At 40.7% G+C, this 12251-nt stretch overlaps 1 protein-coding gene across 2 annotated transcripts in view; it reads right to left on the bottom strand.

Annotated features, from left to right (window-relative positions):
* Nucleotides 1-12251, bottom strand: part of Cacna2d3 (calcium voltage-gated channel auxiliary subunit alpha2delta 3) — an 877750-nt gene that overhangs the window by 596141 nt on the left and 269358 nt on the right. For both annotated transcript variants that reach the window (XM_004652732.3, XM_045136092.1), the window contains exon 4: nucleotides 10943-11002. In XM_004652732.3, coding sequence (XP_004652789.3) covers nucleotides 10943-11002 — 60 coding nt within the window. The remainder of the gene's footprint in view (nucleotides 1-10942; nucleotides 11003-12251) is intronic.

Here is a 12251-nt window from a genome sequence, read left to right as displayed (position 1 = left end):
CGCAAAATGGAGTGGGAATGGGAGCTCGCATTGGGCATGGGTGGAATGGTGCGGTATGTAAGGTGGAGACCAAAAGGCAAATATCAGGGGCAAAGAACTGATCTGTCTCCATCAGGTACCGCAGTCTATACAGATTACAGCAAGGAAGACTTCTTGTTATGCTCGCTCAGAGTGGACTCACCTATCTTAGGGAAACATTTTGACTGTGGCATTTTGCATCAGTGACTCTGTTTTGGTCTGGCCTATTGGGGCCTGGGGCAAGAACTCAGTCCACAACAGTGGCTTCCTACGATTATTGTTAAAAAGAATTTAGAAATAAAAATATTATTTTATAGAAAACAGGTAAAGTATACTCACAGAAGCACATATGTTACTATGTGTCTGTATATGGGAAGATTTCTTCTAGCCATGTTGGAGATCAACCTAGATTACCACTCATTGTAAACTCACCACCTCTGAGACTTGTTGCAGTGTTCCCTCAGACAAGGTGGTCTTCTTGTCCTGAATCATAATACTTTGTGGTTCTCTTCCTATTACTGATCAAAGTTAACATTTAATAACTACTTATGTTTTCATGCCTCAGCATCTGCTATCCTTGTGAGTTCTACAAGAACAAATGCAATTGGTCTAGCTCACGATGAAATCTCTAGCATAGGGCCAGTGCAGTGGTTTGAATGGATATCCCCCAATAAACTCACATGTCTGACTAAAGCTAGAACTTGGATTTCCAGCAGCCCAGCTTGAGGTGTCACTGTGATCGAGTCCCAGGGTTCAGCCCTGAGGCATTTTTGGGGACAGATATGAATTCAGCCTAAAAGTATGTGGACTGAGTTTGCACTCTGCCTGGGGTTCCTAGAGTTCACTTGCTTGGGCCGCTGGTGGTGGCTTTTCTATGTGGACCTGTGAAGAAGGCAGGCCAGCTTCTTCCACCATCATGGAACTCCCCCTGGATCTGTAAGCTTAATAAACCCCTTCTTCCTCCCATACAGTGTGTCTGGTCTGCAGGACCATCCCAGCAATGTGAAGCCTACCACAACAGCTGATGCTCAGGAAGCCACTGGTGATTAGAGTTGAATGGATGTCAGAATCTGCATTTGCATGCTTAGCTGATTCATACAGACATTACAGTCACATCTTTTCAATGATAATCAAAGAAGCCACAGGTGTAGATGTTGGAGTACAGCTATGGTCTGGTTGGGAATACTACTATTCCCAGACATCCAGGCCCAAGATATCTCTTTTGGAACAAGCTAAGCTTGTATCCACCATCATTTCTCCCACTCACACTTGAACAGCAGCCAGGATCATAAGCAAACATGTCACTTTCAAATAACTAATTAGCACAAAGCTCAGTAGTGACATCAGCCTTACCCCCAGTTATGATGTCTAGTCAAATGGACAAAACCAAGAATATGTATTTATGTGAGAGGTGTGGATCACAACTGGGAAATAACTTCAATATTAATATGGTAACACTTAAAGATTCCTTGTAACCTATCCTTCTCATCAGTGCTATGAATAAATAACATGGGCCTAACCAAGAAACACCTAATATTAGATCTCCAAATGATGAAACTATGACTCCCTGCCAAGCTGATAAAAAGAAAGAAATGAAACAACAGTTATGACTTATTTTAATATAGAGTGTGAAATTCTCTTCTCTTAGTATTTATTTCTATTTACCTCTTATATATGTGACCTCTATCTTTCTTGTCCTTGAACAAACAATAACTGCCTACATCTATGAAAAATGAAATTTCCTTTTTCAATATTTTAACTAAATAATGTATTTATTTGAGAGAAAAAGGCAGATGGCGACCGAGAAAATGGGTATGCCAGGGCCTCAAACCACTGCAAACAAACTCTAGTTGCATGTGCTACCTTGTACTTCTGGCTTGTGTGGGTATGAGGTAGTTGAACATGGGTCCTTTGGCTTTGCAGGCAAGTGTCTTAACTGCTAAGCCATCTCTTCAGCCAGGAAAAATGTCATTTCTATTCTGGGTCCCTTCTACATCCCCTTCCTTTATCCCCCAGCAAGGAGCTGAACACTTTCTTCCATCAACATAAAAAGGAATGGATTTGGCTTGGAGAAAGGACAGCCATTTTCTCCAGTTCAGTACTGTTGCTAAGCACCTCCTTTGCTCATTTGTAGCACTGGGCTTCTCCAGAAGCCTCATGGTCCATCAGGTAATGTGGTCCTGGTGGGGACATGTGAGAGCCTTGTACTATCTGCAGCAACACTGTGCTTCATAATTCTATCCTCCACATACTTCCTTTCCCCAGTGGATGGTGTTAGAATTTCTAAAAAGGAATGTGGGTGTCAGGACTGAACAGATGGATTAATGGTTAAGGTTCTTTCGTGTAAAGCCTAAGGACACAGGTTCAATTCCCCAGAGCCTATGTAAGCCAGATGCACAAGGTGGCACATGTGTCTAGAGTTCATTTGCAGTGACTAGAGGCCTTTGGTGTACTGACTCTCTATCTGCCTCTTTCTCTTACCCTCTCTCTTTCTCAAATAAATAAATAATAATAAAGAATGGATGCTCCTAAGCTGCCCTCCCTCCTTTTGGTCTCCTTTACTCAAAGATCCAAAGCTAATATCACAGATGAACAAGTAAGGGTGGTGGTTTGAATAAATATTCCCCATAAACTTGAATGCTTAATCCCCAGTTGATGGCACTGTTTCAGAAGGTTGTAGAACCTTTAGGAAGTGAAACCTTGCTGGAGGACATGTGACATGGAGCAAGCAATAAGACAGGAGAAGGAAATAAAAGGGATACAATTTGGAAAGGAAGACGTAAAGTTAGCTCTATTCACTGATGACATGATTGTATATGTAAGAGACCCGAGAGACTCCATCCCAAAACTCCTGAAGGTGATTAACTCCTATAGCAAAGTAGCAGGATACAAAATCAATGCACAAAAATTGGTAGCATTTCTGTATGTAAATGACAAAGATACAGAAAAAGAAATAAGGGACATAGTCCCATTGTCATTAGCAACAACAACAACAAAAATACCTTGGACTAATGTTAACCAAGGAAGTAAAATATCTATACAATGAAAATATAAAAACTCTCAAAAAAGAAATTGAGGAGTACTTGAGAAGATGGAAAGACCTCTCATGCTCCTGGATAGGCAGAATTAACATTGTGAAGATGACAATCCTACCAAAGGCAATATATAGATTTAACACAATTCCAATTAAAATCCCTACAGGGTTCTTCACAGAGATAGATAAAATGATCTCAAATTTCATATGGAAAAACAGAAGGCCTCACATATCCAAACATATCCTCAGCAAAGGAAATACCTCTGGTGACATCACCATACCTGATCTAAAGCTATACTACAAAGCCATAGTAATAAAAACAGCATGATACTGGAGCTTGAGATTTTTTTTTAAATTTATTTTTATTTATTTACTTGACAGAGAAAGAGAGAGAAAGAATGGGCATGCCAGGGCCTCCAGCCAGTGCAAATGAACTCCAGACACATGCACTCTCTTGTGCATCTGGCTAACATGGGTCCTGGGACATGAGTCCTTTGTCTTTGCAGGCAAAGGCCTTAACTGCTAAGACATCCCTCCAGCCCAGAGCTTGAAATTTTTATGGTCCAGCCCTGTGGGTTGTTCTCTCTCAATATTTTCTCCCTGATGATGTCATGGTGTGACACCAGCTTCCTACTACTGCCATACTTTCTCCACCATGCTTGGTTCTATCCTATGGAACTATGAGCTGAATGAAAACCTTTTCCTTCCATAAGCTGCTTCTTGTTGGGTATTTTGTCTAAGCAACAAAAAAGTAACTAAGCGGGGCATGGTGGCACCTGCCTTTAACCCCAGCACTTGGGAAGCAGAGGTAAGAGGATTGCTATGAGTTTGAGGCCAGCCTGAGACTACATAGTGAATTCCAGGTCAGCCTGGGCTAGAGTGAGACCCTACCTTGAAAAACCAAACTAAATAAGTAAATAAATAAAACAAAAAGGTAACTAACCCATAGGTGAGGGAAGGTTCTGCAGGAAGCATTGGTGCTGGTAGTTTCTCAGAGGTTCCTACCCATTCTAACCCTTTGGCCCCCATTTCAAAATCAGGACATAGTTTTTTTTTTTTAATTTTTATTAACATTTTCCATGATTATAAAAAAATATCCCATGGTAATTCCCTCCCTCCCCACCCCCACACTTTCCCCTTTGAAATTCCATTCTCCATCATATTACCTCCATATTACAATCATTGTACTTACATATATACAATATCAACCTATTAAGTATCCTCCTCCCTTCCTTTCTCTTCCCTTTATGTCTCCTTTTTAACTTACTGGCCTCTGCTACCAAGTATTTTCAATCTCACGCAGAAGCCCAATCATCTGTAGCTAGGATCCACATATGAGAGAGAACAAGTGGTAGTTGGCTTTCGGGGCCTGGGTTACCTCACTTAGTATAATCCTTTCCAGATCCATCCATTTTCCTGCAAATTTCATAACTTCATTTTTCTTTACCACTGAGTAGAACTCCATTGTATAAATGTGCCACATCTTCATTATCCACTCATCAGTTGAGGGACATCTAGGCTGGTTCCATTTCCCAGCTATTATAAATTGAGCAGCAATAAGCACGGCAGAGCACGTACTTCTAAGGAAATGAGATGAGTCCTTTGGATATATGCCTAGGAGTGCTATAGCTGGGTCATATGGTAGATCAATCTTTAGCTGTTTTAGGAACCTCCACACTGATTTCCACAATGGCTGGACCAGATTGCATTCCCACCAGCAGTGTAGAAGGGTTCCTCCTTTTCCACATCCCTGCCAACATTTATGATCATTTGTTTTCATGATGGTGGCCAATCTGACAGGAGTGAGATGGAATCTCAATGTAGTTTTAATCTGCATTTCCCTGATGACTAGTGATTTAGAACATTTTTTTAGATGCTTATATGCCATTCATATTTCTTCCTTTGAGAATGCTCTATTTAGCTCCATAGCCCATTTTTTGATTGGCTTGTTTGCTTCCTTATTATTTAACTTTTTGAGTTCTTTGTATATCCTAGATATTAATCCTCTACCAGATGTATAGCTGGCGAAGATTTTTTCCCATTCTGTAGGTTGCCTCTTTGCTTTTTTCACTGTGTCCTTTGCAGTGCAAAATCTTTGTAATTGCATGAGGTCCCAGTGATTAATCTGTGGCTTTACTGCCTGAGCAATTGGGGTTGTATTCAGAAAGTCTTTGCCAAGACCAATATGTTGAAGGGTTTCCCCTACTTTTTCCTCTAGCAGTTTCAGAGTTTCAGGTCTGATGTTAAGGTCTTTAATCCATTTGGACTTAATTCTTGTGCATGGTGAGAGAGAAGAATCTATTTTCATCCTTCTGCAGATGTATATCCAGTTTTCAAAACACCATTTGCTGAAGAGGCTATCTCTTCTCCAATGAGTATTTTTGGCATTTTTATTAAATATCAGGTGGCTATAGCTACTTGGGCTTACATCTGGGTCCTCTATTCTGTTCCACTGATCTACATGTCTGTTTTTGTGCCAGTACCATGCTGTTTTTGTTACTATGGCTCTGTAGTATAGGTTAAGATCAGGTATGGTGATACCACCAGCCTTATTTTTGTTGCTTAGTATTATTTTAGATATTCGAGGTTTTTTGTGATTCCAAATGAATTTTTGGATTGTTTTTTTCTATTTCCATGAAGAAAACCTTTGGAATTTTGATAGGGATTGCATTAAATGTGTAGATTGCTTTAGGTAAGATTGCCATTTTCACAATATTGATTCTTCCAATCCAGGAATAAGGGATGTGTCTCCACTTTCTAGGGTCTTCTGCAATTTCTCGCATGAGTGTTTTAAAGTTCTCATTGTACAGATTCTTTACTTCCTTGGTTAGGTTTATTCCAAGGTACTTTATTTTTTTGATGCAATTGTGAATGGGAGTGATTTTCTGTGTGTTTGTTGTTAGCATATATGAAGGCTACTGATTTCTGTGTATTTATTTTGTATCCTGCTACATGGCTGTAGGTTTTGATCAGCTCTAACAGTTTGCTAGTAGAGTCCTTGGGTCCTTTATGTATAGGATCATGTCATCTGCAAATAATGATAACTTGATATCTTCCTTTCCAATTTGTATCCCTTTTATGTGTGTCTCTTGCCTTATTGCTATGGCTAAGACTTCCAAAACTATATTAAATAAAAGTTGGGACAGTGGACACCCTTGTCTTGTTCCTGATTTTAGTGGAAAAGCTTCCAGTTTTTCCCCATTTAGTAATATGTTGGCTGTAGGCTTGCCATAAATAGCCTTTATTATATTGAGATATGTTCCTTCTATTCCCAGTCTCTGTAGGACTTTTATCATGAAGGGATGTTGGATTTTGTCAAATGCTTTCTCTGCATCTAATGTGATGATCATGTGATTTTTGTCCTTCAACCCGTTTATGTAATGTATTACATTTATAGATTTGTATATGTTGAACCATCCCTGCATCTCTGGGATAAAGCCTACTTGGTCAGGGTGAATGATCTTTTTGATATACTCTTGTAATCTGTTTTCCAATACTTTGTTGAGAATTTTTGCATCAATGTTCATGAGGGAGATTGGTCTGTAATTTTCTCTCTTTTTTTTTTTCCTGTTTTTGGAAAATCAGGACATAATTTTGCAAGGCAGGTGGTAAGGGCCAGATGAGCATCTTCAGGACACAGTATTGTATCTGCAGCTCAGTCCCTTGCCACTGTCAAGCTTGTTATCACTCCTAATATTACTGGGTGCTTTGTTCTACCTGCTGTTTATAAAACAACCAAGAAAATTTATTATAGAAAACTTTGAAATAGAAAGGACTTCTTCAGGATACACAACAGAAAATCACATTTTCCCCCTCTGAGCACCAGCTCTGCGCAATTGGTACTTATTAGAGACAGCTTTCAAAGAAAGTATGTTTGTGGTTCATAGATAAGCAAGTTTTTAGTAAAATGATAAGAGAACTTTTTTTCCCTTTTCTTTTCTTTGGCTGCCAGTGGGTGTGTCAGTGAGAGCATTAGAAAAAAGGAAAAGTATACAAGAGGAGAAAGACATGCTCTCTGACTTTATTTGGTGTGGCAAGTTATCAGTGGGTTGGCTGGGTGTTTAAGGCTATGGCCTTTTGTCCCTTCTCCCATAAACTGAGTTTTGTCATCAAAATAATGAGCATGAGCACAGAAAAATACCTGTGATAAAGTATCATGGCTTTATCAAAAGCTTTTCTTAATCACAATTACCTGTATTTTAACAACACTGTATCTTAATTCACACCCCAAAATTGGAAAAAGGAAGATTTGATTTTCACAAGGCCTCTGTGCATGTCAGTTATGACTAAGAATTGTCTCAATGGAGACTACCAGAATAAAAGCTAAACCAATAAAACGCCAGTCTAGAACCATACACCACCCTGAAGAGACCCACGAGAGTGAAACTTGGGGCTATAGGAAAGTTATCTGTTAAAAGAGCAGGCCCATCCACTTTCTACAGGGGTCGTACATTTTGCATACACACACATCAGAGATTATATTTTATCCTTTGCTCCAATATAATTTTTGTTAAGAATTAATATTGTAATGCCATGCTTAGGGTCTTTACAAAGAAAACAGATATTAATATGATGAGCCCATCAAAAAAGACTATGAGAAGGATTTAAATGGAAAACAAAATCCTAACCATAACAAAGGACTAACTCGGGAATAGTATTTTTTTCTTTTTTAAAAAATATTTTATTTATTTATATGAGAGCAAAAGATAGAATGAGAACACATGGGCACTACAGGGCCTCCAGTCATTGCAAATGAACTCTAGGTACAAGCCTGACTTTATGCACCTGATTTGACATGGGTACTGGGGAATCAAACCCAGGCTCTTGGGCTTTGCAAGCAAGCTCTTTTAATCGCTGTGCCATCTCCATAGCCTGGGGGTAGTTTCTGATGATTCTACCAACAAATATCTAATTCTTCACTTGTAAAACCAAGTATGGCAATGAAGCAAAGATCCCATCTTACGTACGAGGTGGGCAGAGATGTCCATTCTGTGGATGAAACAGGGAGGCTGAGACCTATGCGACTCAGAGGCACAAATTAGGAAATTACTCTCCTCTCTCTCTCTCTCTCTCTCTTCCTCTCTCTCTGAAACTTTCCCCTACATGAAAAAGATTTCCTGTTCCCACTGGTTTTGGCTATGCGAACAGTGCAGGGTCCTCCCTGGTGCTACTGCAAGGTGATGAGAATGGTTTCTGAGATTTTGTGACCAAAACAATCATTTGGCAGGGTTGCAAAGAGGTCAGTGGCACGCAGATTAACAACTGATCAGCTCTAATGGACCATTCGAGCCCAGCCTGCTACCTCGTAATAGCAACCGGCTGACGCCCAGCTCTTAAGAGCCTTGCATTTCATAGTGTCAGAACTACAGCAGCCCCAGAGCCTCCATCTAAGCAGGGCAGACTCGCTGATGCACATCCATTCTATCAAAGGCCTTCCTGCTACAGCTTCCCACCAAAGTCACAGTGGATCTGCGGACTCCGAGATCTCACCGAGTTCCAAGGTCTCGTGAGTGATATTCTGTAATGCTGAGAGATTATTGGCACATCTACTATTGTGTTCAGATGACAATAGTAGTTTTCTGTTTGCACACACAAAGAGTGACAAATGAAGACATACTCTCAATTCCTCTTTCACTTTCTCCAGAGCACAGAAACTATAAACTTGTTTTCTTTCAGTCTTTTTTATGTTCAAGAGATTTCAGCATTTCAATGTGTTCCCAGTATACCACACTCGATGAAGAGAAACAGTTCTGCCACAACAGAATTTTATTCTTAAGAGACAGTGAAAAGAAGCTTAGAACACTCTTGACAGATAACTGGAGCTTCCAATGGACAGCAGCAACAACAAAAACCTCATTAGTCAAACTAAAACCCTGAACATCTTCCACTATTGCAAGATCCCCTGAAGCCAATCATGCCACTCCCTCCCATGTACCAGCCCACCAGAGAACAGATTCAGAATACAATCAGTTATGAAAACCAGAGCCAGGACTAAAGAGATGGCTTATCTGTTAAGGCAATGGACTCTGAAGACTAAGGGGAAGGGGAGCCCATGGTCGATTCTCCAGACCCACTTAAGCCAGATGCACAAGATGGCACATGTGTCTGGAGTTCATTTGCAGTGTCTAGAGGCGCTAGCATGCCCTCTCTCTCTCTCTCTCTCTCTCTCTCCCTCTCTCTCTCTCTCTCTCTCTCTCTCTCTATTAAATAAATAAAATAGTTTTTAGGAAAAAAAGAAGAAAGGGAGTCAGACTAGTGGATTTTCTAAAATAATCTTGACCTCCAGCTTCTCTGACTTTGCAAACTCCCCCTTGCTAGACCCAGGAGTACAATCACCTTCTCTGGGAAAAACATAAGCACAGGACAAGGTGGAGAGCTGGGCAATCCAATACTAACTGAACGTTACCGCCTAGTGCACAGTTCACATTCCAATCTTTATTTCTGATTCAAGACCCAATGGCAAGATCACATACTGCGTTTGGCTGTAATGGTCCTTAACCTCTTTGAACTTGGGGGAAAAAAAAAAAAAACCTCAATGTTTCTTTGCCTTTCATTACTGACATTTATAGCTGTGTACCTATCTATCATCTATCTATAAATCTATATTTATATATGTTTTATTTATTTACTTGAAAGGGAGAGAAAGAGGCCATAATAGAGAGGGGGAGAGAGAGAAAGAGAGGGATGGAATGGGTGTGCCAGGGCCTCTAGCCACTGCAAACAAACTCCAGATGCATGCATCACTTTGTGCATGTGGCTTACATGATTCCTGGGGAATTGAACCTGGGTCCTTCGGCTTCACAATCAAGTGCCTTAACCTCTAAGCCATCTCTTCATCCCTCTTTTTAAAAAATATTTTATTTATTTACTTGAGAGAGTGGGGGGGGGAATGGGTGCACCAGGGCCTCTAGCCACTGCAAATGAATTCCAGATGCATGTGCCACCTTGTGCATCTGGCTTTGTGTGGGTCCTGGGGAATTGACGCTGTGTCATTTGGCTTTGCAGGTAAGCATATTAATCACTAAGGCATCTCTCCAGCCCCTTAGTGTGCAATCTTTTGCCCACATGCACAACCTAGAGATGGGAGTGGTGACAGGGCCACAGCCACAAGGAAGAGATTAAACGGAAGCTCCTCTGGCAGTGCCACCATCTTTTGGCATTTCTACATTTATGTCTGTCTTTATCTTTGGCATACCAATGAAAACATAGCCAAACAAACACCATTTCCTGATTATGAACACATGTCACCAACAGAAAGATGTTCTAGCCAAGTACAGGCTTAAAAATTAAGATTCGCTCCTTCTGTTTATCTACAAGAGAGAAAAAGCCACAGAACTCAAGATGGTAATTTAGGTAAGTACCTTCAGGACAGACTCAAAACACATCCAAGTGTTATTCTATCCATTTGTTGCCTTTTGCTCTATTTTCTAAGGCCTTTTGCAACAGAACAGAGTCTTTCATGATAGGTTACATCTAGTTCAAGAAATTTACTAAATAAATGTTTGACTCTTGAGCAAAGGAAAGACTTCACTTTCAAGCCTAGTGTTGTTAACTTTTAACAATCAACTCAAGGTCAAGTCCATCACAACCTTGCTTCGTTTCACTTGTATTTCAAAATGCAGCCAGGGGAAGTAAGAGGTGGAAACGTTCTACCATTCATCATTTCACCATTGAGAAGGCAGTTGACTGAGCTAACTCCTCCTCCACAGAGGGCAACTCCCCTGAAATCTGTCACACATGGGAGTAGGTGACATCACCCACTGTAATGGTCATTGGTGGACACAGGACAAGATAGAGACACATCTGCTCCAAGTCTGTGCCATCCTCCCAAAGCCCTTCTTTCCCAATGACTGAAACGCATCAAACGACTGAACACAAACTGTCATTTACCTGCAAGTCCGCATCAAATTCATGTTTCAAGTGTGCATCTTCTGCAGCCTCCACAAGTCTCTGAAAAGACAGAAAGCAACGGTGAGGACTGGGAGGGTGATCTACACTCCACTGTGCTGCATGACAAGACTGGGGTCAGTTCCTGCACAGAAGACAGACCACATCCTGCCACGTACCTGTACTCCCACGGTCTGAGAGGTACTCCCAGCATGGTCTTCATCATGCAGGCATAACTTACCGAAGAAATGTTGATTGCTCTGTATGTCTATGAATGCACACGTGGTCTGTGGTGCTGGATGCTCAATGTGGAACCGGAACTTACCTAGAATAGGGCATTCCTTAACTAGAAAGACCTGGGTTTACTGAATTGAATTGAGTCAAATTCCAAGAAACTGGTATTCTTCCTACTGGTTTGGAAATGAGTCCTGGTTTTAATTTCCTTAATCACTCAGGGTCATTTCATTCTGTTTCCAACCCTAATATGATATGCATGGATCATGGATTCAGGTCTTAAGCACTTACTTAACACCTTAAAAAGTCCAATGGTGGGCTGGAGAGATGACTTAGTGCTGCAGACCAAAAGATAAAAATAAAAACAACGAAATGTCCAGCTGATCAGTGAATGAGGACAAAATAAAACTTCTCAATGACTGCAAGAGATAATATCAATAAGAGTAAAGAAAGGGGATGATGTAACACAATAAAATAGTTCAGGTCTGGCAAGTAAGAAACTAAAATGGAAATAATAGGTGAATTTGAACTTATCATGAAAGAATACAAAATGAAAAGAATTTCACATCCAACATTTGATTTAGTGAGCTGTTGGTCAGGGAGACCCATGAGGTCTCAAAATAATGCAGGGCATTGCCAAAGCACTTGGCCACCTGCCAAAGCCGAGAGGTAAAACCCTATTGCTGAGACACCACAGCCTGCGATCACAGGACACCAAGAGAGCACTCCGGAACTAGGAGAGAAACCAGCCCCCTCCTGGCTAGCCCTCATGCTGCTGGAAAGTGCTACAGGGGCTGCTGGGGGATAATGGTCCCCAAGAAGAGGCAGGAGAGCCTACAAGGTACAAAATCAACCAGCCAGGCAGAAGTGCCAACCTGTGTGATAGTGGAACACAGCAGCATGGATTATAGCGAAGTATGGCATATATATGTGCATGCATAAATAAAGTGTTAGGCATGGAAATATACTTTATGCCATGATACATAGGAGTATGCTAAATAATTTGCATAACACACATATTCATTAATTCTTATGCAAATCAAACCAAATCAAATGAGTTTCCTGACTATGGGATTCT

Source organism: Jaculus jaculus, chromosome 16 (assembly GCF_020740685.1).
Source record: "Jaculus jaculus isolate mJacJac1 chromosome 16, mJacJac1.mat.Y.cur, whole genome shotgun sequence".
NCBI classification, from domain to species: Eukaryota; Metazoa; Chordata; class Mammalia; order Rodentia; family Dipodidae; genus Jaculus; species Jaculus jaculus.
This window is presented reverse-complemented; position numbering and strand designations above follow the sequence as displayed.